Genomic DNA, 27,287 nt, shown 5'->3' with positions numbered 1-27,287 from the left:
TATGCTGTAGCCTGCAAGGTAGACTCCCTTGGGAAGACGATTGATCGACCGTGGAAGGATTTACGAACGCAAAGCATGCGTGTTCTATACTGCTTCTAGCGTTATGAAGCGAAGTCTGAAACACAGCCTGCTGCGCCTTCGGGAAATAAGCGAGCCAACGAATCACCATCGTACTATTCGCATCCTCGTCAAAGTGCATATAGTTTGGCTGACATAGCGAGCTTGTCTGGATGTCCCGTATACCGGCTTAGGGCGCGCATAGGTTACCGTGGTGGTCGAAGGATCGCGAGCTTATTAACGTGCTCAGAGGGCTCAATTTTGTCGGGACTGCGCTGAGGCCGGTAAGCATGGCTATTTGTTGTTATGATGATTCCATTCACATGCACGCGTGTCGATTGCTGTACAGACGAGCGGTCCACCGAGTGCGAGTCTGCAATTGCTGAGACTGACGTGAACGTCCATGGACAGTCCACACAACACACAGCGTCGATGGCAGTCTTGCAAAGTCAGCTCCGCAAAAACCTTTCACGGACATTGTTTCAACACCGCAAATCCGGGCCTGTCCTGCTTTGCCATGGCCAAGCAAAGGCGGGATGCTAGTTCTGACGCTCTGTGATGTCTCTCGAGTCTCGACCATCGAAGCTGTATTTCGAAGCACTGTGGAATCCGCGATTCAGTGTGCACATGGTGATTCCTCGTGAGTTTTACCTTTGTCCTAATTGAGCACATTACCATCCTTACGATCGCCGGGGTAGCCGAACAGTGGCTCATCATCGACGACCAGGCGCCATGGTCAGATGTGTCCTGCATCATGTCGTTGGTCTCGTAGTAAGTTGCTGGGTGGTCGATCCCGAAGCAATCCGAGAGGAGGTTAGATAGACGAGTCGGCCGAATATATTCATTTTCCCCCGAGCACGGCTTAGCAAATATCCGGTCCTTCTCCGCTCTCTTCGTTTGCGAAAGCGAGCTGTAAACCACACGGGATGGTACCGCCCAGACCACATCGTTCACTAGCTAATATGAACGCACGAGAGAGCCGCATGGGTATCAATCGTAGGCAGACGCTTTTTTTTCTTCCCGTTGGCAGTGCATAGCAAATACACCACTGCCTACATCAGCCTCTGGCGGTGACGCGACGCTTTAACCTTGGAAGTAGCATGTTGCGCTCTGCTGGATGAATCACACCTGCTTCCTACTCGTCCTGCCTACTGCACGTTCGACTCATAGCCCCGTCTCTCTTGTCCACGAGACCCTGGAAGCTGAAATAGGCCAGTCCGAGTCTTGAAGATCTTGAAGATTCGGTCCCGACGATAATTCGTTGCTTCGTAACCATGGCGGTCGGCAGAGCCAGAGAGCCCGGTCCGCAGTCGAGTCCTTCTGCAGGTGGTAGACAGGCAACCAGCAGAGGAGGTTCTATTTCAATATCTAGGTCGGAGTTAAGAACGGACAATACCACAGCCAAGTTCGTATGTCCTCATAAGCTTATGCCCTTCTTGTACATAATCTTCTTGACAGACTATCATGTGGCGTTGATAGCGAAGCCGAATGCGATTGATACATTGCACTTACTAATACAACGTTATGGAAAGCAGAGCACCTCGAGTGGGTCATAAGAAGTCGAGAAAAGGTTTGGAGGCATCCGGCTGCTATCGACGGCAGGCACGATGCTAATCACGATGAACAGGATGTGCACAGTGTAAACGACGACATGTCAAAGTAAGCTGCTAATGTCAACAAGACGTATACTAGCCGCCGCACGACCAATACTGATCGCATTCGCATAGTGTGATGAACAATCACCTTGCTCGAACTGTGTGCGACATGCGGTGCCGTGCTCATTAGCTGGTGGTCCATTCGTCTTACGCGAAGATGCGAAAGCAAGAAGAACATCAGCGACCTCTTCGTCAAGCATCTCAAGGACTGCATCATTAGAGACGAGTCAGAGCCAGAGTATTCCTGCGGTACGAACCAGCATAAGTCCGAATATCGAGGCCATCACGCCATCCCAGCGGAGTCCATTCACAATTCTCACAGGCTTGATAGACAGGCCAATACCAGGCGAAGATGCGAATTGGATGCTGGACCTGCAACTCATGCATCATTACCTGACACATACCAAGTACATCCTCACAGAACACGACGATTTTGCTCAGATCGTGCAAATATGGCAAGAAGAGCTACCCAAGGTGGCATTCACAGCAGACTACTGCATGCATGCAGTGCTGGGCTTCTCTGCCCTCCACAAAGCACACACGGAGCCGGAGCTCGCTCCAGCGCTACGGACAAGCGCTGTAGATCATCTTGACAAAGCCTTGGTACGATACCGAGAGAATGGCGGGATCACCACAGCCGAGAACGCGAGTGCGAAGTTCGCATTTACTTGGTTGGTGGTGCTCTTTGCGTACGCTATACCTCTATCAGTGCCTCCCATTGACGCCATGGTGGAACTTTTTCATCTCGTGAAAGGCGTCGATACCATTTTAGCAGAAAGCTGGTTCTGGGTTTCCCAAGGGCCATTCGCCCCTGTTCTGGCTCGTGGACTCGGCGATGCAATCACACTACAGCCAGGTCGGAATCCCTTACCTGAGGGCATGGACTTTGGTCTTAATCATCTTGACTATATGCTCGGATCAGAAGCCATGCTTACTGCCGATCGGCGGGGTTGCGCCATGATACTGGCGGAACTGAAGCAGTTATACGACAATGTCCTCCGACCTCAGGCCGGGGTCAGCGTTGCATCAATATTGTGCTTTCCGAAGCAGGACTCGGCGCCTTTTGGTCAGCTGATCAAGCGAAGAGTTCCTCAAGCTCTGATCATCCTCGCATATTACTGTGTGCTTCTGGACATCTTGGACAGCAGATGGTGGATTAGTGGATGGTCCACGAGAGTTCTGCGGGACATCATGGGTACACTGGCCGAGTCATGGCAGAACTGGATCGAGTGGCCTATATCAAGCGTTTTACTGAAGCCGGAAGCTACGGCACCAAGTCCTAGTGAGAGGCTGGGTTTACTTGTGTAGTATTGGCGGGTGTTGTAATGATTGTAGATAGACGAAGACTATCACCTCTCTGTAGTATTGCCCCTCCGCAATACTCGGTTGTGCACCATATGAATGAGGCTTCTGTAACCTTCCAATCGCACGTTTTCTGATTGTAGATGGATACCTGATGGTTTTCTGAAGCAGTTCAACTTTTCCCTCCGAGACTGACTTTTGCACTCAGTCAGCAAACGCCCCGCAACGATCCTGGGCTTCGCCGCTTGCGTGGCCCAATGCATGAGGTCACTTCCACCCGCACCTTACGACTCTTTCCAAGCAGTCACATTGTTGTCGTGTGCGCAGCGACCTCTGACATATCACTCGACACCCCGACGTGGAAGGTGTGCGAACTCCGCCGACGTCCTACGGACTTCGAAGCGTGAGCGTGGCTGTGCACATCTCATCCAGCGGGACCACAGCGATCCCAGCACCGTCCATCAGTACCGCGCATTCCACTGGACACGCAGACTCATCCAACAGTCCGATATATCACCATCGCTGGCAGTGAATGGTGACCTAGAAAGCGCCGAGCAAGTCGAGCGGAGTCAGCAGGCGGCAACAACAAGGGCGTAGGATATCATGGAACTCCCAACAGCGGCAAACCTGCGGGTCACGAGTATGTCAAGAGCATGATCTGTATGAAGATAGTGATATGATGAGACTAATGTGTGGTGATAGTCATTGCGGCAGATGGACTATACAAGCGAGATGTCTTCAGTAGGTCACATGATGATAATGGACCAGGAAATAGCAGCTGCTGATAGCAACACCAGGATTTCCCGACCCATTCGCTGTCGCTACTATCAGTGGCGAGCAGACGAGGACGACGGGTGTCATCAAGAAGACACTCAATCCGTACTGGAATGAGAGCTTTGACATGTACGTACTATGTCAAGCGGCACAGTAGTGATCGTTACTGATGGCCATCTACAGGCGAGTGAACGAAGAGAGCATTCTCGCGGTTCAGATCTTTGACCAGAAGAAGTTCAAGAAGAAGGACCAAGGCTTCCTCGGCGTGGTCAATGTGCGCATCGGCAGCGTAATGGATTTGGATGCTGGTGGTGATGGTATGCCTATCTTCTTGTGATCTACCGCCGAACAATACTGACTGTCTACAGAAATGCTTACGAGAGACTTGCGCAAGTCCAATGATAACATGGTGGTCAACGGCAAGCTCATCCTCAACCTGTCCACGAACCTGCGCACACCTATAGCGAACGGCAACAACCAGAACAGACCATCCCTATCTTCGGCTGGGCCCTCGACAAATGGTGCTCTTACACCCTCCACAGCTCAAGGCACGCAGTCTACCGCGTCGTTGAATCCAGAGCGCCCAACGAGCAATACTGGTTCTGCGGCTGTGTCGAGGCAAAACACCAGTACAGCAGTAGCGACCACAAATGGTACTAATGGCACCAATGGTGCATCTGGCGGCAGACGAGATGGATCGGGGTTCAGCGCTTTTGAGGATGCGCAAGGAAGACTACCCCCTGGATGGGAAAGACGTGAAGACAATCTCGGAAGGACATACTACGTCGATCACAACTCTCGGCAGACGACTTGGATCAGGCCTACGGCGAACTTCAATGCAGGGGAGCAAAGAGCGCAGATGCAGCAGCAGCAGAATGCGGAACGCGACAGGCATAATCAGCGCATGTTGCCAGAGGATAGGACCGGTGCAAATTCACCTACGCTCTCGGACGGGCAAAGCTCACCATCGCAACCGCCGCCTCCGATAAGTGCAGCGAGTGCGTCGAGTGCGGCTAGCGCTGCGCAGATGGTGGCCACGGGAGCGACCACAGCAGGCACTGGCGAGCTACCAGCTGGATGGGAGCAGCGACATACTCCGGAAGGCCGGGCATACTTTGTTGACCACAATACACGGACCACTACTTGGGTGGACCCTCGCCGACAGCAGTACATTCGCATGTATGGCCAAAACGCGACTGGCAACAGCACAATTCAGCAGCAGCCGGTGTCGCAGCTTGGACCACTACCTAGCGGGTGGGAGATGCGTCTCACAAACACCGCTCGTGTCTACTTCGTGGACCATAACACCAAGACCACGACCTGGGACGACCCACGATTACCATCATCGCTCGACCAGAACGTCCCGCAGTATAAGCGTGATTTCAGGCGAAAGCTTATCTACTTCCGCTCGCAGCCTGCCCTGCGCATCCTCAGCGGTCAGTGTCATGTTAAGGTCAGGCGTACGCATATCTTCGAGGATTCGTACGCCGAGATCATGCGTCAGTCACCAAACGACCTCAAAAAGAGACTCATGATCAAGTTCGACGGGGAAGACGGTCTGGATTACGGCGGTCTATCGAGAGAGTTCTTCTTCCTGCTGTCGCACGAGATGTTCAATCCCTTCTACTGCTTGTTCGAGTACTCGGCACATGACAATTACACCCTCCAGATCAACCCACATTCTGGCATCAACCCCGAGCATCTGGGGTACTTTAAGTTCATTGGCAGAGTGGTGGGTCTGGCCATCTTCCACAGGCGATTCTTGGACGCATTCTTTATTGGCGCTTTCTACAAGATGATCTTGAGGAAGAAGGTGGCGCTGCAGGATATGGAGGGTGTGGATGCTGAATTCCACCGGACTCTCTCTTGGACGATGGAGAACGATATCACGGATGTCATTTACAGCACTTTTTCCGTTGAGGACGAGAGATTCGGTGAGAAGGTGACCGTCGAGTTGAAGCCTGGTGGTCAGGACATCGAGGTGACGAATGAGAACAAGAAGGAATATGTTGAGTGAGTACACGTGGACTACAGAATGATTCGAGACATTGGCTAACCTTCACACAGGCTCATCACCGAATGGCGCATCCAAAAGCGTGTTGAGGAACAATTCAACGCCTTCATTGCCGGCTTCCACGAGCTCATCCCAGCCGACCTCGTCAACGTCTTCGACGAGCGCGAGCTCGAACTCCTCATTGGTGGCATTGCGGACATCGATGTTGACGACTGGAAGAAACACACCGACTACCGCGGGTACACGGAGTCCGATGCCGTGATCCAGCACTTCTGGAAGTGCATTCGATCCTGGGACGCTGAGCAGAAGTCTCGTCTCCTGCAATTCGCTACCGGTACTAGCAGGATACCTGTCAATGGGTTTAAGGATCTGCAGGGATCGGATGGTCCGCGGCGATTCACTATTGAGAAGTCGGGCGAGGAGGCGCAGTTGCCGAAGAGTCATACGTGCTTCAACAGGCTGGATTTGCCACCTTACAAATCGTTCGACGCTCTGACCCAGAAGTTGTTGTGGGCTGTGGAGGAGACGGTGGGCTTCGGGCAAGAGTAGAGTGTAATGCACCTCGTCGCATACCAGTCTGTCGTTTGTTTTTGCGAGGTGCTGTTACGAACGAGACGGTCAATATGTGCAGATGCTGGTATAGTAGTGTGCGGTAGGTCTGTGGAGGAGTTTTAGGTGTCGTTCTTAGGTATGGAGGTGGAATTGTGAGCAGTGGCGCTCTTGGGGGGCATGTACATATGTAGGTGGTTGCAAAGACCAATGCATATGACTGATCCTTTCACTCCAACTCTTCTCGCTTCGTGCCCTCACCAGCATTCATTCATCGACTGGTCCTGCCAGCATTCACGTGCGAGCACGAGCAGCGGACGATTTAGGCTTAGCGTAGTATCACGTCGAGCTTCGCGTTACAACTAATCTCGGTAGCAAGCAAATAGATCAGCCAGAAACACACATCACCTTCTTCACACAACACGACTAAAATCCATATAGCCCTGTACTCGGAGCACAGCACATACTCGTCAGGCAAGTAGGTATCGACCAGCTTGATCGACATCTCGCACACCCTCCTGGCGCATTCCTGACAATACAAAGCAGATCTCCCTCTCCCACCACCAGCATGGCCGACACCGAAGACCCCAAGCGCGAGGACGAACAGCTTGATCGCGCCCCCGACGATGACGATGCGGGCGACGAAGAAGAAATTGCGGCCATGAAAAAGCGAGTCCAAGAAATGGAAGCCGAAGCCGCCAAGCTCCGTGAAATGCAAGCCGATATCGATGCGCAGAACGATGGTCTCCGCGAGAGTAAAGAGGACATCGACAATAGAAGCGTCTTCGTGGGCAACGTGGATTATGGTGCCAGTCCTGAGGAGATCCAGGCGCACTTTCAGACTGCTGGAGCCATCAATCGCGTGACGATCTTATTGGACAAGTTTACGGGACATCCTAAGGGATATGCGTATGTGGAGTTTACGGACCCGAATTTGGTCACGCCAGCGTTGGTTCTGAATGATAGTCAGTTCCGCGGAAGGGCGATCAAGGTATGATAAGTAACAGGATAAGAAACAGGCGGCGTGTATACTGATCGAGATACTTAGGTCGTACCAAAAAGGACGAACTTGCCTGGCATGACTCGAGGTGGACGTGGTGGCGGAGGAAGAGGTGGGCCAGGTGGCCCTCGGGGCCGTGGTGGCTTTGGTGGTGGCTATGGCCCTCCTCCAATGTACGGTGGGCGCGGAGGCGGTGGCTACGGCGGAGGAGGTGGAGGAGGATATATGCCACGTGGCGGCGGGTATCGTGGCGGCTACAGAGGCCGCGCGCGAGGCTTCAACCCGTACTGAGCAAGGACACGACCACGACAATGAGATGCCAACCTGCTATTCTAGTTTTGGGTTCTGCACACCACGGCCGACGACAAGAAGCGGTACGAAGTGGGAAGACTGCAATCTTTTCTGATCAATGCGAATGTGCTCGTGGTTGCAATATAGAAGGAGATGCTTGTTTTGTCAGAATATGAAAAGCAGGCAGAAAGAAGCCACAAAATTCGCGTTGTGTTGGAGCAAGAGCCAAAACTATCAAGCAATGATCGATCTATCATGACCAGCGTAAGAGAGTCGTCTGCCATGGAGATGTGAGGATCGAGTAGTGGTAGCATATGTGCCACAGCAGGTGAAGAGGTAGTACAGGCGTAACGTCTTGGCAGTGGTTGAAACAAACCTGGAGCACGTGCTGCCAAGCTTCGATGTCCGACATCAGTGGTGTCCGGGCACAGCTGTTGTCTACATTTAACGGCCTCTCGACCTTCCACGAACCTTACCTGAGTAGGAGAAACAACGCACGAGCTTCCATTCCTCCTCGCACATATGCAGAGGGTCGGTCCTGGCTTGAATTGCTGGCGACCTTGTGAAGTGACAGACTTGTGTTGACGGGTGGCGCTTGAATACTGGCATGATCTGTAGCAAAGCCCGAACCTGTCAGATGATGGTATATTAGCTGCGAGGACGATAGACGAGTGGACGCTTCCATCATGGCAGGGAAACACCCAGCTACTCGCGGGAAGGCCGAGAATTATTGCAAGAATGTATTCATCTATGGAGCTCAAGCTGCCTAACCAGTGGCTCAGACGCCATACCAAAGCCATTGCTTCTCAACAACGAAGCGTCCCTGCACACCTGATTCCTCGGACCCGGCCGCGACAGTCAAACAAACGTTTACAAGAGAGCAAGCAAGCCGAAGATGGCTGCCATGCCAGCTGGCGCAGCAATGACACTAGCACCAGACTGACCTGCTGAGGATGCGGTGGCGGCGGCAGCTGTGCTGGAGCCAGCAGCGGCGCCTGAGGAGGTAGCAGTCGCGAAGCCGCTGGCGACAGACTGGCTGGAAGACCCGGTATGCGTTGCTGACGCGGAAGCGAGAGCGGCGGAGAGGGATGAGGAGACGGTACCGGTAGCTGTGACGGAGACGGAGGATGAAGTGCCATACCTAAAGACGACGTCAGCTACCTGGCCATGATTGGAGCTGAACTTAGGGTTCGAGACTTACGCCTTAGCAGCGTTGCAGTACGAAATTTGAGTCTGCTGAGCGCCGAAAGCATTCGGGTCGCTTGGACAATTATTATAGCAGGTTAGAACGTTCGTCTGCTGTGTGCAAAGACAGTCCCAGTCGTTGGCGGCGCAAGAATTGAGCTGAGCAGTCTCGGTCTGAAGGTTGGGTCAGTCTCACTAGTGCAAGACGAGGGCGTTGACTCCAGACAAACTTACGCCGAGGCAGTTCTGGATGATGCTAGGTGAGATTAGCATCCATTGAGTTGTCTCTCGTTCCGAACGCAACTTACAGATCGATGGAGTTGCCGCAGCCGGAAATCGCGGTGGAACTGGCCACGGCTGCAGACTCGGTTGAAGTTGATTGAGCGGCAGCGAGGCCGGCCGCGGCCAGGATCAGACCCGTTGTGTATTGCATCTTTGCTCTTTCGAGATGTACCGAAATGCGGAGATGTGCGAATCAGTTCTCGAGATGACGTCCAAGATCTTGTAGTAGTAGACTTTCCTTTGTGAAGTCAACAATGGTGGAAAGAGATGAGATGTTGAGACAAGGCAAGAGGGAGGCAGGAGCCAGAAGTAATAACACAGAAGTCAGGAAGCCGTTTGATCCTACTGAGCATTTGGACGGCAACGACGATCTCAGCTCATATACACGAACCTCGACCCCTGTGCAGTACCCGTGCGCGAGATATGGGGAACGAGAAGGCTGAAGCTGTGGCTGCAGGTCGAGCTGTACTCAGACAGTCCGTTGGATCGATTGGCTGTGCGTCCGATGGCTTCTGCAACGGTCAACGGATCTTGTTCATTAGTCGGCCACAAGTGTGATGGAAAGGTTCAAGCACGAGTCGAAACACGGATCCGTGCAGCTGGTCAGCTAGGGGTCCAGGGTGAACTTTCCTCGATGCGGCTCTGCTTGAGCTCCCGGGAGTCTGGAGACATGCAATTTGCAACTCCATTGAGCTGGAGAGCTACTGCAAACATCTAGCCGATTGCGTGAACGTGTGCGTACGAGCCTTAGATGTACTCCCAACATTAAGTATGGCTCATCTTTCGTTGCCTGAGAGCGATGCAAGAACTGGTTGTGGCAAGATGAGGTTGACCGTTAGAACCAAGACCCGGTCGTGCTAGAACGGAAATGGACAACGCCATAATTATCCACGAGAAGCAACGTGCGTGTACAACCTCTTGGGCTCAGACTGCACGAGAGTATGATCAGCGCGTACAAGATGAGAACATAGCCGTTAGTGGGATCGAAATACGGTAATGTCGATAGTGGAATATGTACATCTGCAACCTGGCCTTGCCTAACGCCTCGCTAAGAACGAATCACACGACGGAAGATCATGTTATCCATGATCGCGAAGCTCTTCAGTCTTCTGCTCTTTCCATTCAGCTTCAGTGGAAGTGGTCGTCGCCTTCTTCCGTATGCTGAAGAAGCTCAAGGCACGGCTCGTATGACTGTCGGTTGAGCCAGGCCTCCTCTCACTACTTCCAGGCGACGTTGTGAGATCCTTGACAGGATCAACCACAGCTCTAGCTTTCGAGCTGATGTTCAGCCAAATTGCAAAGACGGTCCCGCCGGCGAACGCAGCAATGGCCACAACCAAGCTGTACGTAGGGCGTTTCTGAGTACTGCTGATGTAGTTCGAGATGGGTGAGAACACAGCGCCGCCGCTGCAAGCCGTTGTGAGTAGGACGCTCGCCAGCTTCGTGTGTCGACCCATACCACGCAACGACTGCGCGAAGATGAGTGAGAAGATTGGACCTTCCATGAAGAAGGTCATGGACATCATAGCGATGCCGTTCCCACCAACGTAGTTCATTGCCAGTGCATCGAAGAGAATCGCCAAGAGGAAGAAGCCAAGTAGCAAAACTCTCGGCTTGATGAAGAGACCTAAGCCTGCAGCCAAGAACCTCGAAGCCGCAAACGTGGTGTGTACAACTGCAAGCCAATTCGACTCGTCAAGCTTCGGAGCAATGAAGATAAGATATGCCGCAAAAGTTGTTGCATTGACTTCTTGACCACCAACGTAACAGAATTGACTGACTGTGGCCATGCCGAGAATAAGCCAGATAATCTTCATGTTGCCGACTGTTGCCCTGTTCGCTCCATCCATACGCTCCGATGCATCTTCGAGTTCTGCGTCCGTGGCTTCGGGAAGTGGCACATAGTGATATGCAACGGCAAGGAAGATCGTAGCCAGACTAATCCCTAGATACGCCCATTGAGTGTCGACCAGAGATGGTGCATGGAACGATCGATGCACAAATGCTCGACTTGCGATCAGTGGCGCCACTATGCTTCCGATTGCCTGGATACCCTGACACAGATTGAGTCTCACTTCGGAGTACTGCTGAGGTCCGCAAAGTGCGATAAAAGGATTGGCGGAGACTTCGAGGACCGACAGTCCAAAGGCAACGATAAAGTTGGTGATCACGAAAGCCGGAAAGGACGTAAGTACAGCGGCAGGCCAGTATATCAGGGTACCACATGCGAAGATGCTCAGGCCAACACTGAAGCAGGCCTTGAAACCCCAGTGCTTCAAAACCAGTCGACCTACGGTTGGTGGTCCAAAGAGGTAGCCGGCCCAGTATGCGGAATGTATACTCGTACTCTGACCTGGAGTCATATGTGAAATACGCTGGAATTGCGCATTGAGCACATCAAGCAGTCCGTATTCGAATCCCCAAACGAAGAAAAGCACGGTCACCATGGACACTGGAAAGAGAGATTCTCTGGTTGTCATGTGCACCATGGACTTCCGGCCCTTCATGTTCACGAAGTCAAAGAATGTCGGGGTGTCCGGCCTCGTGTTTCTCGAAGTATTCGTTAATGCTGTCTGCGTTCGCTCCAGGTGGGATGGAAATTCGGGCGTTTCTGGAGTTGTCAGGAAGTCCATCATGCCCATTGGACCATCGTCAGAGGTCTGCGACATGCTGCCAAAATCTCGAGGATGCACCTCTGGCGGTGAGGTTGGATGTGGCATAGACGGAATGCGGTGGAGGTTCGCCATGTTTGCAGTCCCTCCTTGAGCAGAGATGGAACCGGCCACTGATGCTGCGTCGTCCGGGTCTCGAAGCATGAGAGGTAGGAAGCGTGCAATTAGTGGCTTGAGACCTGGCACACAAGCGCACATGATCCCAAGATTGACCTCGACCACTGACCACATGAAGCTGAATGAGACATAATAGCTGAAGTCCGTCCTTGCAGCTTCTGGTGCCCCTGCATCAGGCGAGCCCGAACTGATCTCCGACAGGCGAGTCTGAGCCGCAGATTGCAAGTACGCGATTCGTACTACATCCACCGCTGTCACGAAGATACCCATGCCGAACGTAATGATGAGGATGATCTTCTGTTTCTTCGGTAGGCGCATGCCGGTTAGAATTGGCATCGGCAGGAAGAGGATCGCGAAGTCCGTGATCAGGTTGAGTGGCGCGGATGAGAGATAGATCGTAACGATATCCGTGCAGTGTGCATTGGCTGGTACCATTATGTCGAAGGCGGCACGAATGGGCATGCACTGGAAGACCGTGAGCAAGGTCAGTGCAAGACCACCAGCATTCACAGCGAAGAGTGTTGCAATGCACGCCCATTTGAAGATCCGATGTGTCGTGGAGAAGCTCAGGTAGAAGGTCAAGATCGACGTTTTGATCGCCATCAATGCGGGCTGGTATAGGACCGTGAAAGCATATGTTGCTTTGCGCTGTGTCGTCTGCCATATCTCAGGCACATTCCACTCGTGTCGTCCAAGCCCCCATGCGCATCCAAAGCATATGGCTATCGTCAATCCACAGGCGATCAGCCAAGCCAGGATCATGAAATAGTCATCGGCAGCGACTTTCTTGACAATCGCAAATCTTGACAGCAAGCGGAAAAAGACGAATGTGGTTGATAGCGCCACCATGCTGATGCTGACGGCCAGCACCGCGTTGCTTCGGCCTTGAAAGTCGCCATGGTTGTAATTCATCCTATAACTATTCCACCCAAGCTTTGTATCTTCACTCAGGGTCTATTACAGCCATGCTCCACGATATGCTGATTGGTATCTTCGAATTGGCGTCGAAACCTTGTACGATCGTCCAGTTTGCCGCGCCTGGCAGGCGATACCGCACAGTCACAGGTAATGGTCCAGATCAGATGCTCGAAGAATACAAGGAAAATATTGGAGATAGTAAGCAGAACGAAAAGAAACCAGGGCCACGGTGCGGGAGAGTTCAGCATGTGCGGAGTGTGCCACCCCGCCCACGCGACGTACCAGTACTTACCTGAACGCTGACCCATGTGTTTTCGTCTACAAGGTCGAATAGCAGCAAAGAGTTTTCGTCGAAGCGTGAACCTTCGAGGCAGATGACGCGTGCCAACCCCGCAAAAGTACGAACGACACATTCCCGGCATACTAGCCGAGAGAGCTACCACTCGTGCAGTTCCGTGGTGTTGGTACTGATATCGAGAGAATCATTATTGCCGATGGAGCTTACGTGATATACTGGTATCGCTGCTCATGGCGTGCCTGATGGTCCTTGAGCATCGACCACAGCTGTCGCGAAAGACCTGTTGTGCCCTTTCAAACGAATATCCTCCGAGGCTCGACGAATAGCTCGGGATCTTAGTGAAGGTCCGTGATGGTGTCCACGGCCTTGGCGGCTGCCAGATCAGGTGAGCCGAAAAGAGCAAAATAGTTCCGTAGTCACGCCGAAGATCAAAGCTGAAACTCTAGAAGTCGAGGCTCTGCACTTCATCAACAGCTGTATCGTATGTGTGGCAGTGGTTGCATAGGCCTCGAGTTAAGCGGACTCAAGCTCTGTACTGGTCGCAAGTCGGAAGCGGACATGCACAGCACTCAAGTGCAATTTCATGCTCGCAGGACCAAGTACAATTGGATCCGTCAATGATAAATTGCGGCTGAACGGTAATTGACGGTCTGCAGTCCTCGACTCGTGTCTATGTAGATCATCCAAGATCGTCGAAGTGTATAGGTGGCCTGAGCCGACGTGTAATGTCGTTCTGTAGCAGGCTGTTGGTAAAGAAATATGTCTGACTCAGATGGCTACCTTCGGAATGGCATGGTGACTTGTGTATCAAGCGAAGACCACCAGCACGTTTGATGATGAGAATTTCAACTCAAAATGTCTTGCCCGAAACACCTATGTGGACATCTGGCCAACCTGTCCGCGGCTGTGACAATGTCGTGAGTATCGTGGCCGAAGTAGAAGTATGGCAGCACTGCCGTCGCTTTGTTGATAGAGCCTGATAGCATATGTGGCGGGCGAGATGGTTCAGTTACGAGGAGGCCGGCCGACGCGAGATCGGACTCAGGGAGGAATCATTCTTCGTCGCCTTCAGCATCATCTTCCTCACCCATGTCTTCGTCCATGCCTTCTTCCTGTCCTCCATCTTCGTCATACTCCTCGCCTTCATCACTATCATCACCTTCACCTTCGCTCTCTCCACCAGAAGCCACATAGTCCTCTTCCTCCTCGTCTTCCTCATCTTGCATTTGCTGCTCAGCCTTCTGCAGCTCGCTCTGCTCCTCGCCGCCAGCAACAGCTGGGGCGTCTGGGTCTACGTCTGTGCGCTTCTTCTCCTTGTTCACGTTGTACGCCTTTGCTCTTCGTTCATCAGCCATGGAAGCATCGTTCAGACCATGCCTCTTGATGTATTCGTCTATGCCTGCGAAATCCGCTTGGTCGAGCATACTGAATTCTATGTCTTTCGCTTCTGCTGAAGTTTCCTCCTGTATTGATATGACAAGATTGAATGTGCGCTGGAGCACGGATTGGTAGCTAATGGCATTTACGGCGGAGAATGGGAAGTATGCGAGTGGCTTCTTAAAGCCGAAGACTATGCCGTTGGAGAGGAAGAACAGATAGCCTAGTAGCATGTCAGCACTCTCCGTCACCCACAGTGAAAGACTTCAACCTACCATCCTTGCTTCCTCGGAAAGCCTTGACGTGGTATGCCTTTTCACCTTTGCGGTGTGCCTGCTCAATGCTACTGGCAAACTCTGCCGGGTTCGGTATCACCACGTGCTTGCCTTGTGGCTGCAGGACTCGGTTCAGCTCCCGCTCTGTGACAGTCACAAAGGTGTCATGCTCAGTGGGGGCTTGAGCAGCAGACGTTGCTCCTACAGGCTTGGTCTCGTTCATGGCAAAGACCATCTGCTCGGAAGGCAGACCTTCGGCTGTGATTGCTCCAGGTTTCGGGAAAAGCACGAAGTTCCATTGTCGTTGTTGCTTGTCGGGCACAGGCAGACAAAAGGCTTGCTCGATCGAATGGCTGGGGAGAACATATTCGATACCATTACTCTGCTGGTTCTGCATTCGAATCTCCTGCCGGCTTGCCTCCTGTGCATCGGCGACGACTTGCAGCTTCAGCTTCTTTCGTGCTGGGACCTGGAAGCTAACGTCCTTGCACTCATACGCTATTGTTGGCTCAGTGAGACCGTTCTGCGTTGTTCCATTCGTATGAGTCGTTACCGTGGCGTCATATTCCAGCTTGCGCTTTTTGTCGTTGGGCAGGCCATCTTGTGTCTGCCGTGTCTTCACAAACACTGCAATATCCAGGAACAACTGCTGTAATTTCACATTCTGCGCGACAGTTTGATGGATCCGCTTGACCAACTCGTCTGGAAACACCGATGCCACTTCTGGTATGTAGCTAGACATCGTTATATTCGCCGATGCGAGCGATTGTATAATTGTCGGCGCTTTGCACAACCAGAGTAGTGCTCTCGCAGCGTGTCATAACTAGGTCGCGAGTCAAGTCGCGCGTAGCCTAACTTTGATCTAGGCTGCGGCGGAAGAGTGCCGAGCCGACCATAGATCCTCCAATCATGGCTCGCCTCAGGGGAACACAATCACTGCACTATGATGATCGACGACGATCAGAGACGCATGAGGTAACTTCAAGACTCTTATATTATGCATAAGACAGATGTGTTCATTCTGCTTTCCCGAAGCATCGTCACCGTCCAAGAGAATCCTCAGTCTCCACAGGACTAGCCCAAACTAGGCTTCTTCAACCTCACCTGAATGGCAAGCGCCAAGCGAGAAAGCCTCCCGGCGCCAACACCCGTAAGATTGATCACTATCAGTACTGCAACGGTCGCCTCCTCCATTGGACAGGTATGCCATAACTGGCTCACGATGGCTTCGTCGCTAAGGGCACGATCCAATTCGGCTGCTAATCAGGCGGTTGTACCGTATCATGTAAGTTCGCCTCTGGGGGACTACGAGATGATCAGGCGACGATCAGGATCGTTTGTGTCTCCCTTATACACTTTGTTAAGATTCTAGGTCGCTAGCCATACTGCCTCTTTGTTCACACTGAACCTCACGTCGCTTGCTCAACAACAGTACCGAAGACTTTCTTTTTTACACGGCACATAGATTCCACTAATCGACCTACTGCTGAGCGCTTATCTTACAATGCACGCCACACCATTTTTCGCCGCAGCAGCCGCTCTTGCAGGTCAAGCGATCGCTCAGACGAACCCTGGGACGAATGCTGGACCGACAGTATCGCTGTTCCTCCCGGTGCACGCATCAAACCTAGGAGCGTCAATAATCACAGCTGTACGTGGTCTCTCGCTCTGTGAAAACGTGAAGTGGAGACTGACATGCAACGCTCATTCAGGCACCATCATCAACCGTCTACGCCATAAGCTGTTTAACAGCACAAAACGCATGCGCAACAGGATGTGCACTCAACTCCACGATCACAGTAACAGAAGGGCCAAGTACTCTGGCATACACATGGACAGATGGTGATCGTGCATCGTAAGTTCACCATCTCTCAAGCTCCGCCAAGCTTCATGCTGCAAGCCGCGTCTCCATACCAAGACTAATACATGGACAGAGTAATGTCGTCAGGAGGCAAATTACAACATCCCGTGACCACTGTCAACTGCGCACTACACGGCAACTCTTCTGCTGTCTGCACTGGTGTATCGGCCAACGGTACAGCATTTGCATCGCAGACGACCACACTCACTGGCAACCAAGTCACATACGTACCAGTAGCGATTATCTCTGGTGGCTCGAACCAGACATACACCTCATCATCACCTTCTGGCACGGCCAAGCCCACTGACCCTGCCGGATCAACAACCAACAGCGCTTCCAGTAAATCGATCCTTGGCTATGGTATAGGTCTTGCAGCAGTCCTGGGTGCCCTCGCAGTGTTATGATGATACGTAAATCAAGCACTTGTCTTTCTGGGAGGCCATTTGCGTTGCAAGCATTGCATCGTTCTAGCGTTGTATATACCCTATGCTGCATCGCCCGCGGAGTTCTTCACCGGGAGTGGCAGAACGGCCAGGATATTCAACAGATAGTAACATAATGTAATGACCTAGCTTAGCCAGCCTATTGGCTGCCAATATAGAGATATAGCCTTGTATCAGGAGCACTTTGTGTTCTGTTCCGCAGTATTGGAACAATCTAGTTGTTCTACGAATGCATCTCAATACTATTGTCAATACATGTACTCAGAGTCTGGCAAGCCCTGTTCCGTAGCTCAAGTGGCAGTGCAAGGAAGCCGCTTCACTGTTACACTCACACAGCGAATGGTGTGGTAGATCTACAAGGACACTCATTATTGATGATAGACAGCCTCGAAGCAGGAGTGTCCTTACTCCTGCTTGCGGGATCGACACAGCAGGCCAAAGTGTCCAGTACATTCACGAGATTTGATGTGCGCTAGACTACAGATCTATCCACTAACATTCCGTGTTGGAGACACTCGTGACATCGTGCCTCATTGCTTCTTTGAATGGTATGTGGGATCGACTCTTCTCCTACAGAAGTGGGCTACGGCTTCAGCTATCTCGGCCACACAGTCTGCCCTCAATCATCAATCTCAGCTTACTCCATGACCTCCGCCAGCGACCTTGCCGCTATGCAGGAGACTCAAGTGCAGCCAGCTGACAACACCGCCATCAACATCGATGCTGCCAGCAATACTAGGGAGCCGCATATTCTTGCTATGCCCCCTGAACTCCGCCTCATGATCTACGATTACATCTTCGCAAATCAACTCGAGGCAGTAAGCAAGGAAGAAACTGCAGCCACGGCCCGGAAGGCTCTACAACCCGACCTCCTGCATATATGTCAGATAATCCGTCGCGAGGCCACGGCAAAGTACTCGCGCCTGCTGGATGATACGTATGTGGTGCACGCGCAGCGGCTGGAAGCAGAGATACAGAGTTTCAAGGACGAGGCGGCGCGTTCGAACTTGCTGGGACCTAGGCGTGGGCGGCTCATGTGGTTGTGGTGGAGGAGTATGCGCAGTCAGGAACTCGGGGAGGGGGTGCGAGCGTTGGCCAAAGCCATTACCAAACTTCGTGCTTTGATGTCCTTGGGAGACGTCAGCCATCACTCTCGACGGACTCGAATGCACTCGAAGGTAGCATCGAGGGCATCGAGGCCGTCGAGAGTCGTCTATGAGCCTCGAGTACTTGAGGCCAAGTCGGCGTCGACGAGCCGTCGGTATCGCGAGCGGTGACAGAGCGCTGTATGCTGTGGATACAAATGGGTAGGATACTGGTTCTATTGGCTGCTTGAAGTACTCATAGACATGACACTTCTTACGCAGCTAGGAGCCAAGGGTACCCGTCCTCATCTCAATCCAATCATCACATCACCACCAACTTCGTTCTTCTCTGACACTACTGACTCGTGTCCATCGCCTCCCCTCCGCCAGCATCAGCGGCAGCAGCGGCGGCCTCCTTCTCCGCCCTCCTTGCCGCAAGCCTTTCCTGCCTCCACTCATTGATCCGCCTTTTCATCTCCGCATCCTCAATAACATCCTCCAACTTCAACGGTGCCCTATTGAAAGGATCGGTAGCATCAGAGAGAAGATGGGACTTGATAGTACCACGATCAATCGTCGTCTTGCTCGAAGGCAAGATAACAGGATCCGTCATCAAGTCCGCCATCAACGGGTCCAAGAACTCATCTGGTGGCTCGCCGAGGTCCTCCTCTTCCTGAGCTAGGTTTGCGGCGTGCTCGGCTACCTTCTGACCGAGATTGTTCCAGGCATTGATCTCCTCGGGTGCCATGTATACCTTTTCCGTCATGAGCTTAGCTGCGCTGTGGAAGTTTTCGGGTTTGTAGGAACGACCGTCTGTAGCGATGGCGTTGACGAACAGATCCCTGCCGGACAAGTTGATGAAGACCTTGACGATATCCTGGAGTAGAGCCTTCGGGTCGAACTTGTACTCCTGTGGATTCACAATGATAAGATTGGCGCGTTTGTCGCCAACGAGGATGTTGAGGTTGGAATCCAACATAGCTGCGAGCCTGTTCACGACCTCCACCATCGTAAAGGCTTCCGGTAGTGCTTCCGTGAACAGGATCAAAGTCTCCATGCTCTCGCGTGTGAGAGACATGTAGCTCTTGGCCTTGCCCTTTTGATCCTCTAGAAGCTCCGTCTTCTCCTTCTTCTGGTCCTCGTCCAGAGCTGCAAAGGAAGGCGAATTAACCTCGGTAGTTAGTTCGTTGATTTTGGTGAAGGCGGTCAAGCTCTCGTCGAGCACGAAAGTCACATCGTTGACAATCATATTGACGAAGCGTACGAAGAAGTCTGTGTTGATTCTGGCCTCCTTGGCGAGATTCTCACGGTACATCGTGTTTACCCATATGCACTTGATGACCTGGAAGATCTCGTAGCGAATATTGAACTTGTCGTAGAATTGTGTGTGCGTACCAGTCGATTCGGCTTCGATGTAGAACTTCATGAGCGCATGAAGCAAGTGCTTGTGGGCGAAAGGAGAGCTGATCAGCAGATCGCCAAGTAAGCCTCGGGAGCTGTTGCGGGAGTACGGCTGTACACCATAGTAGAGAATTGTGACGAGTCCTGACTTCACACCAGGGTTCTTGACGTACTCCGTATTCCTCAGGAAGGTCACACAGACCTGAACAATCTCCTCGGACTGTTGTGGCGTGATGATGTGTGGGATATTGCCGACAATGAACTTAAAATTGTCCACAATATCCTCGAGGAAGTACTCGGGCAGGCACTTGAAGACGTCTGGTTGCTCTTCGGGCAGCGGAAGTTGTAGTGCCTGCTGAGGCACGTTCTGACCGGAAGCTAGTCGCAAGATCCAGACGATGACATAACGCATAAACTGCATGCTTCGTGCTTGACTCACGTCGTCGCAAAGTACGCCATAGGTGGAGTGTATAAGTGACCATGTGTCGTCGACTTGTTCCTTGTACTTTGCAAGCGCTTGCTCGTACCTAGCAAGATATCTGCAGCAAGAGTTAGCCGGATTTTATGAACTCGATGCATGCTAGACCTACCTAGGATCGCTTGCGAATTTCTCTCGGTCGCCTTCCATTGACGCCAGATCCTGCTCTAAGCGCTTTACTGACTTGCGCATGATTTGTAAACGCTCCTGTGCAGCCTCAGTGCCGTAGTGGTGTGAAGCGACAGTCAGAAAGAAGACCTCGGAGATGAAGTTATTGGTACCCTCTACTTCCTGCCCATAAAAGGCATCCGCAGTCTTCTGATCTGCGTTGATCTTGGTCTCTTCGCTGATGTCCACGCGCGGCTGTCTTCGCAGATAGTTCGCATCGATACGGTCGATCTTGCCGAATTGCGCATCCATAAATGGGTCGCAAAGTCTATCGAGCACGTTCGTGACATTGAGCATGAAGCCATCCGAGGAGACTGTCTTGTAGTCCACTCTCATAGCACGCTTCTTCTGATTCTTGTTCACGCAAAGGGCAAACCAGTCAAGCATCCTCTCTCGAGCAGCCGGGCTAGACTTCACAATGACCTCGGCGAGCATGGCTAGCTGATCTTGGTGCTCGCGTAGCGTCATACGGAGAGCATTCTGTGCCGATGCGATGAAATTCCGATCGCGGGTCTTTGGCGATGAGAAGTAGTTCTTCGCCACCTCAAGCTGCATTGGGGACAGACGAAAGAAAGGTCCCAAGAGAGTTTGCGTCTCAATGTCCTGTGCAGCAACATGTTTGGGTGCGAACATTGGTGATTCTGTGATGACTGCAGCAATCTCCTTGAAGCGCACAAGATTCCGCAAAGCCACGACATGGTTCCTGTAGTTACCGTTAAGATCTAGGGATGCGAGTTGCCGGCTGAGCTCCTCCGCCGCACCTATCAGAGCCTCTTTCATGCCATCTTCTTCCTCCATGCGGTTCTTAGCCTCTGTCAGGAAATCCGTGCAGATACCGAAATCACTTTCCGGCTCCTGCAGCAGATGGTCGACAAGTGGATTGACGGGCGACACGTTCTCCCCGAACATCTCTGGCATAGTCACAGCGAAGATACAGTAAGACATGCATAATCGCTGGGCCTCCTTAAGGATGGTGCGCTTTGCATCCACATCACCACTGAATCTGCCCTCTCGCAGACCTCTGCTCACCCGCTTGAAGCACGACAGGAGATACTCGAAGGGCTTGCCACGAGGTGCTTTGCTTGCTGCCTCCGTGATCGCGCCCTCGAGGATTTCCGTGTTCAACAGAAGTGGCTGACTGCTTTCCTCCAGATCATCTCTCGTACTGGTAAGGAAAGCAAGTTGATGGCCGTGACTGTCCTTGACATCCTCGGGCTGTAGTGTGACACGGAACACGGCTCGCATGTTTCTGTCCTGCCATACTTCCAAGCTTTCAGTCTCGCGTGTCCTTGATCGTGGTCGTGGCGCATCTGGTCGTGGCCGGATCTTGATCTGTGGTGCGGCCTTTTTCTCCGCCTCTTGCTCCTGCTTCATACCAAGCTGTGTGAAAGGGTTTGCAGTGCCATTAGCGGGTGGTGACTGCTTCGATGCCTCTTGTGATGCTTGTGGTATGGGTGTGGAGCTGGTCGCAGGGGTTAAGTTGCTTTCGGCTGATGGGTCCCCAGCTTGTGTTGGAGCTGCTGATGGCGCCCCTCCTAGCTTTGCAAGACGCTTCTGCCGGATCTTGTCGGCGTCCGACATTGTCGAGTCTACCATGGTGGCTGTGGTCGTGTACGGCTGCTGTAGTGTTGAGCAAGCGATAGTGTGATTACTAAAGGCTCATGCTCATGCTCCTCGAATCTCTAGGCCTGTGGATGAAGAGCGGGGTTTCGTGTGCAGGATATATCTGGCAGCAAGCAGTGTGTGTGCTTGTAGTCCTCACCTCGTCGTGTGCGGATGTATTATTCAGGCAGCGATGAGCTCATCCATAGGCGCGATTGTAGAGGCAATCTAGAGTTATCGATAAGACAACTAGCGCGCAAGTTCGTTCTTTCCTTTTCCATTCACTTACTATTCCGGATGAGGTGTCCATACATCTCAACCATTCACCTCACTTGTCTCGAATACACCGGACACGGACTGTGGACTACTGTGACTGGACTCCGTAGACATGCGGCCAGTGGCTGAGACTTTCATGGGAAGTTGATCTTCACGTCTTGTAGCATCCCCCGAGTCGCTGGCACAGACTATGATCTGCAGTAAATACCGCCTAGAAACGACATGATTGAACTCGGCCTACAACGCATCTCACGCTTATTGCAGGATACCCCGCTACCATGGCGCGCAGTACACGTCGCTGGCACGAACGGCAAAGGCTCCGTCTGTACACAAATCTCAAGCATGCTCGACCTCTATAACGACTCGAATTATCGTAAGGAGATGAACCAACCGAGACTCTCCCACGCTCGCTTCATGAGCCCACATTTGATCGATCGCTGGGACTGCATTACCATCAACCAGAAAACAGTACCTTTCAAGCTGTTCGATCATATTGAGCGTCAAGTGCTCAAGCGCAATGACCGGGAAGGTATCGACGCCAGCGAGTTTGAGCTGCTAACTGCCACTGCATTCGAGATCTTCAATCATGAGAACGTAGATATTGGCGTAGTTGAGGTGGGCATGGGTGGACGACTTGACGCTACCAACATTATTGCTCAAATGAGTGCCGAATCTCGGCAAGCTGAGGCCGGTGGCATGGCAGTCCGGGCGCCACCGCTGGTCACCGCAATAACGGCAGTTGGACTTGATCATCAGGGCTTCCTTGGCAATACACTCACGGAGATAGCTCGCCAGAAAGCAGGGATCATCAAGCCTGGAGTACCTGTCGTCTATGATGCAAGCAACAATATCGAAGTCCAGGACGTTATCGAGGCGCAAGCCCAAGACAACCGAGTGGTTGAGTGGAAGTCGCGAAGTCTGCCCGTGGCACATCTCGCCTACGACAGCAGTACGCCCGTCGATCGTCGGAATCACTTCTGGTCTCACCATGAAAGCCAGGATCTCCCAATCTACTATCGTGACAACTTCAGCGTTGCGTTTCGCGCTACTCTTACAGCGTTGCAAGAACTCAGACTGTACCCTCGAGAGTTCAAGCAGAAGGATAAGCCGGATGTTGCTTGCTACCCTCGCGAGTCGATGTCCGCCATGGTCGAAGGCCTCGAAGATCATCTTCCTGCTCGCGAGCTGGCCACCGCCATGCTCAACATGCCTTTATCTACTGTACCCGGCCGTCTACAAAAGATCGACCTGCGTACGCTTGGTATTCCGCGAGAAGAGGGCGTGCTCTTAGACGGTGCCCACAATCCGCAGGCCGCAAAGATGCTTGAGATGTCCTTGGATCGCGAAATGCAGAATGCAGATCCTATCGTCTGGGTGCTGGCTTTCACTTCGACAAAGGAGGTAGACGATATTCTCGGAATTATTCTGCGACGGGGGGATACTGTCATCGCTGTTGAATTCGGTCCGGTAGATGGCATGCCGTGGGTTGAGCCCATGAAATCTGCTGATATAGTCAAGACTGTGAAGAGCGTCGACGGATGCAATCCTGGGCAAGCTTTCGGGTCAGACTTGCTAGGTGCTCTTCGTGCAGCCCATGAAGTCTCCATTCAGAATGGCGGCCTTGACCATCAACTTCCGATTGTGATTGCAGGTAGTCTGTATCTTGTAGCTGACGTCCTGAGACTTCTGCGGGCATCCGAGTCAAAAGCCAAAGGATGACGGGTCGGAGACCGTTCGCTACAGGATGTCGATGAGAAGCTGGGTTGATAGACGAAAGATAAACAGTAAAATTTCTTGGGCCAAGACTCGAGCATTGCATCGTCTATTCCCACACGATGGCTAGCTTCACATTCCTCGACCTGTGATCGGAGTAGTGCTCCGGCTGCGTGCAGTCAAGTCGAGGACGTTCATCAATGGGAGCGGACCTGCAGCGCCGGGCATTTCGAATCTGATAGTTAGAGAATGTGCTCACTTGAGGAACGATATGGCTGCTGGCAGCATAGGTGGAGTAGATGGAACACGATCAGCAGCGAGCATGCATGCAGTAGCATGATCGAAGTGCCGAAGGCATCAAGGCTCGCCGCCACAACAAGGCTAGCCACAACCCAAGCGCCCGTCTCATCTCTTCCGATAACTTCATCATGAGCACCACTCCTCCAAGAGTTATATTGATCTACACGCTGGATGTTTGCATCCATGCCTTCGGAACTGACTCTCCTCAGAAGCACAATCTCCCCATGTCTTTTGGACCATCTGCCGACCATACCCGAATGTCTGACCATCCGCTTCCTTGACCTGCCAGCGGAACTTCATGATCGAATCTATACTCAAATGACCGTCGAATCGATCCCGTTGCCATTCCGCAGCCACTTGCAGCCAACGATCGCGCTTACCAGACGATATCTTAGAAGAGAGAGCCTGGATGTTTACTATGGTCAGAATGTCTGGGCTTTCGAAAGCAGTTGTGAGAACGATTTTCCGCGCCTTGTTGCTCTACGCAAGGCTTTGGTGGAATCCAGTACACCTATCCTGTCGCTCATGAGGCACTTGTGCATGATCTACTCGTTGCCATCCATTGTATGCAGGCTCGATGTTGGTCGGGATGGAGCACAGGCGAATGTTTCTGTTGCACCTCCATTTATGCAAACGGAACTATTCATGGCAGTCTTGGAGAATATGAGACCGGTCGTCGAGCACGAGACTGTCTCTATCGTGCCCACTTGGCCCGTTCAATCTGATGGAACAGATCCTCGAGCAGATGTCAGCTCCATTCCACTCCTGATAGCCACGTGGGATAGGTTAGCTTTGAAATTTCTGGAAGAGCACGGCAAGCAATTGTCTACTGTCCGTTCGCAACAGCGTTATCCCGTTTCGCTTACGTTGCAGGATCTCCGAATGCAGGTGGATCTTCTGGAGGTGCAGAATGCGCGCCGCCGGAGGCTTTGCGAGAGCAGGATGGGACCAGAGTGGAACGAGCCGAGGGCTCGTCGGTCAAAGCGACTACAACAGAGGATTGCCCATAGCACTCATATACATGCGCCTGAAGCGTCTGTAGCATATATTTGGTAACGAGGGCTGTTCCGGGCATTTGTGGAAGAGGGTGGCGGTCGAGGGTAGTTCATGATGACGGGTGTGGTCAGAGGACACTGCGAACTTGTCTTTCAGGGGAAGGATCCATGGCTAGATCGCGAAGGTGCTCGAGAAGAACCAAGTATGGATTCGCTCGGCGGCTTTGCATAAGGAGTCACAGAAGAGCTCCGTCATGCGCTGATCTCGCGCATTCTGCAGGTAGACGACTTCTTCCAATTAGCAAGAGACGTGTTAGCAGATACGACGAGACTGCGAGGCTGGTTGGTGCCCAAGAGTGCCTTCGACTCGTTCATTTGTGATCAGTTGTGAGCAAAATCACCTGTCGATCGCAGAAAGTGCAAGGCTTGCTACTGAACTCTGACTTGGAGAAATACGGTATGAGCTCTATTCATCTCGAGTGAAAGAAATAAGAGTCTGAGAAGAATAGCTTGCTATCAGTCTTGCCCTTTCTGCTCTGATTCTTCTGCCTTCGAAGACCTTTTGTCTCGTGACTCACAACTTCCCCAGCCGATTCGGTGTCCTCGACAGGTCCGCTGGCCCCGTTCCTCAGCCTCCCACACACCAGGAACGAGTTTGTTGTGCAAAAGTCTGATACAACCGGTCTCATACAGTGCTAGATGCCACATGAGAAGGAGGCAATACCTCCTTAAGCCAAGCAGCCAGTCTATCACGCTCAGCGTTAGTGACCTCGGGAAACATCGCCTGGAGACCGCTCGGCCAGGACTCGATCTCATGTAGTTTCGGACGAGCAACGCTTTCCCGCGAATCAATAGTCTCTGAGGCACCTCGACGGGCCAGGGTACCAGCGCTAACGATACCGTTGCGTACTGTCAGGTCCAGATCCACAGTAGCGGGTATGTCGGAAGCATTCGAAACGGTAAATTGTGGCGTCTGCAGGTATGTCCAGTCGAGCGACTATGGAAGGATCAGCCGACATATCGATAGTGGAGACAGAATCATTGGCAATACCTTGAGCTCATCATATCCTTTGCGCGCTGTGTCATTCTCGAGCCATTCATCGCCCACTTCAAGTGCCTCTATGCTTTCGCCAGCAGTATACATCAGCGCAAAGTGCTTCTGCACAGCAGCAATGAACTCTTCGTTTTCGAGTAGTATATTACCGACAGGCGAACTCACACTCTCCACGCCACGTGCAGTTATGTACGGTTTGGCAGGGGAGTGCAGGTAGTGCGGTATAACGTTCAGATTTGGCGAAGAGAGCAGGCAGGTACCATGATGCAGAGCTCGCTGCCTTGTCAGCTTGTATGCAGACCCGGACACCTTCAGCGGTCTACTGGGGTGGCTTGAGTGCGTATAAGGCGTGACATGCATATTTGCGCGGTCAACGTCTGCCACCGTCTGACCTTGATCAAGGACGATGTCGTGTCGTTCATTAACCTTGGCACGCGCCACGCCGCAGCTGCGTAATGCTCGGGTAACCATTTCCGCATGCTTGTCGCGCGTGAAGGTCCTGGGCGGGCAGATCACAGTCCAGTTGACGTTGCCTTCGTCGTGGAAGACGGTACCGCCACCACTTCGTCTCCGCACAAGATCGACTACTCCTAGGCCAGACGGCTCGGTTTCTGGCCTTGCATTCCGAGCAGAGTCGAGTAGAGCGAGATTCACTTCCGACCATGGGTTCTGGTTTCGTCCTATGATAATGCTGGGTCGATTGATATACAGGAGTAATATGGTCGAGTCAGGTGCCGATTTCTGCAGTAGGTAATGCTCGATAGAGAGATTCAGATATGGGTCACGAGATGTCGAGATGTATGACTGAATCGGTCTTGCAGCCAGCCACTCCAGTGAATTTTGAGAAAGCCATCTTCGATTTGTCGCTGGTTGGAGTGTGAAGTGTTGCGCGCCTCTGCATGCGCGGTTCCAGGTGATCATGGGGAAGCCATGTTCAGGACCTCATTGGCTTGTTGAAAGAAGTTTGTGTGCTTGGCAAGGAAGCAGTGTAGCAATGGTATCAAACGAATAGTCTTCGACTCAAGAGCCTCCTGCTGATTTGCCGTCTGTCCCTGGCTGCAACTATACTGTCGACTTAATGATGTGTGAAAATGAGCAGCAGAGTAGATTAATATGTCTTCAGCAGCACCCGCTAACACACTATT

At 52.4% G+C, this 27,287-nt stretch overlaps 10 protein-coding genes across 10 annotated transcripts; 5 read left to right on the top strand and 5 right to left on the bottom strand.

The window, feature by feature from the left end:
- Window positions 1-2,093: 2,093 nt before the first annotated feature.
- LTS14_008574 (uncharacterized protein) lies at window positions 2,094-3,020 on the top strand (the record flags this gene model as incomplete). Its single annotated transcript, XM_064841262.1, has 1 exon — window positions 2,094-3,020. One exon carries the CDS (start codon window positions 2,094-2,096, stop codon window positions 3,018-3,020), a length of 927 nt encoding a protein of 308 aa, XP_064691126.1.
- Window positions 3,021-3,617: 597 nt separating this feature from the next.
- Window positions 3,618-6,351, top strand: LTS14_008573 (uncharacterized protein; the record flags this gene model as incomplete). Its single annotated transcript, XM_064841261.1, has 6 exons — window positions 3,618-3,654; window positions 3,717-3,755; window positions 3,812-3,917; window positions 3,972-4,105; window positions 4,157-5,801; window positions 5,856-6,351. 6 exons carry the CDS (start codon window positions 3,618-3,620, stop codon window positions 6,349-6,351), a joined length of 2,457 nt encoding a protein of 818 aa, XP_064691125.1.
- A 568-nt stretch (window positions 6,352-6,919) lies between these two features.
- Window positions 6,920-7,642, top strand: LTS14_008572 (uncharacterized protein; the record flags this gene model as incomplete). Its single annotated transcript, XM_064841260.1, has 2 exons — window positions 6,920-7,342; window positions 7,400-7,642. The coding sequence occupies 2 exons, from the start codon at window positions 6,920-6,922 to the stop codon at window positions 7,640-7,642; spliced, it is 666 nt and encodes a 221-aa protein (XP_064691124.1).
- An 870-nt stretch (window positions 7,643-8,512) lies between these two features.
- LTS14_008571 (uncharacterized protein) lies at window positions 8,513-9,260 on the bottom strand (the record flags this gene model as incomplete). The annotated part of the gene is made up of 4 exons (XM_064841259.1): window positions 8,513-8,783; window positions 8,844-9,001; window positions 9,062-9,083; window positions 9,136-9,260. 4 exons carry the CDS (start codon window positions 9,258-9,260, stop codon window positions 8,513-8,515), a joined length of 576 nt encoding a protein of 191 aa, XP_064691123.1.
- Window positions 9,261-10,188: 928 nt separating this feature from the next.
- LTS14_008570 (uncharacterized protein) lies at window positions 10,189-12,810 on the bottom strand (the record flags this gene model as incomplete). Its single annotated transcript, XM_064841258.1, has 1 exon — window positions 10,189-12,810. The coding sequence occupies one exon, from the start codon at window positions 12,808-12,810 to the stop codon at window positions 10,189-10,191; it is 2,622 nt and encodes an 873-aa protein (XP_064691122.1).
- Window positions 12,811-14,166: 1,356 nt separating this feature from the next.
- LTS14_008569 (uncharacterized protein) lies at window positions 14,167-15,508 on the bottom strand (the record flags this gene model as incomplete). The annotated part of the gene is made up of 2 exons (XM_064841257.1): window positions 14,167-14,714; window positions 14,767-15,508. The coding sequence occupies 2 exons, from the start codon at window positions 15,506-15,508 to the stop codon at window positions 14,167-14,169; spliced, it is 1,290 nt and encodes a 429-aa protein (XP_064691121.1).
- A 2,206-nt stretch (window positions 15,509-17,714) lies between these two features.
- Window positions 17,715-18,347, top strand: LTS14_008568 (uncharacterized protein; the record flags this gene model as incomplete). Its single annotated transcript, XM_064841256.1, has 1 exon — window positions 17,715-18,347. The coding sequence occupies one exon, from the start codon at window positions 17,715-17,717 to the stop codon at window positions 18,345-18,347; it is 633 nt and encodes a 210-aa protein (XP_064691120.1).
- A 163-nt stretch (window positions 18,348-18,510) lies between these two features.
- On the bottom strand, window positions 18,511-21,798 carry UFD2 (Ubiquitin conjugation factor E4; the record flags this gene model as incomplete). The annotated part of the gene is made up of 2 exons (XM_064841255.1): window positions 18,511-20,095; window positions 20,147-21,798. 2 exons carry the CDS (start codon window positions 21,796-21,798, stop codon window positions 18,511-18,513), a joined length of 3,237 nt encoding a protein of 1,078 aa, XP_064691119.1.
- Window positions 21,799-22,302: 504 nt separating this feature from the next.
- FOL3 (folylpolyglutamate synthase) lies at window positions 22,303-23,799 on the top strand (the record flags this gene model as incomplete). The annotated part of the gene is made up of 1 exon (XM_064841254.1): window positions 22,303-23,799. One exon carries the CDS (start codon window positions 22,303-22,305, stop codon window positions 23,797-23,799), a length of 1,497 nt encoding a protein of 498 aa, XP_064691118.1.
- Window positions 23,800-25,773: 1,974 nt separating this feature from the next.
- On the bottom strand, window positions 25,774-27,063 carry LTS14_008565 (uncharacterized protein; the record flags this gene model as incomplete). Its single annotated transcript, XM_064841253.1, has 2 exons — window positions 25,774-26,085; window positions 26,140-27,063. 2 exons carry the CDS (start codon window positions 27,061-27,063, stop codon window positions 25,774-25,776), a joined length of 1,236 nt encoding a protein of 411 aa, XP_064691117.1.
- Between the last annotated feature and the right edge of the window lie 224 nt (window positions 27,064-27,287).

The sequence above is a fragment of the Recurvomyces mirabilis genome (genome assembly GCF_035927965.1).
Source record: "Recurvomyces mirabilis strain CCFEE 5264 chromosome Unknown scaffold_26, whole genome shotgun sequence".
Classification (NCBI taxonomy): Eukaryota; Fungi; Ascomycota; class Dothideomycetes; order Mycosphaerellales; family Teratosphaeriaceae; genus Recurvomyces; species Recurvomyces mirabilis.
Note: the sequence above shows the minus strand (reverse complement) of the source record. Positions and strands in the feature narration are given on the sequence as shown.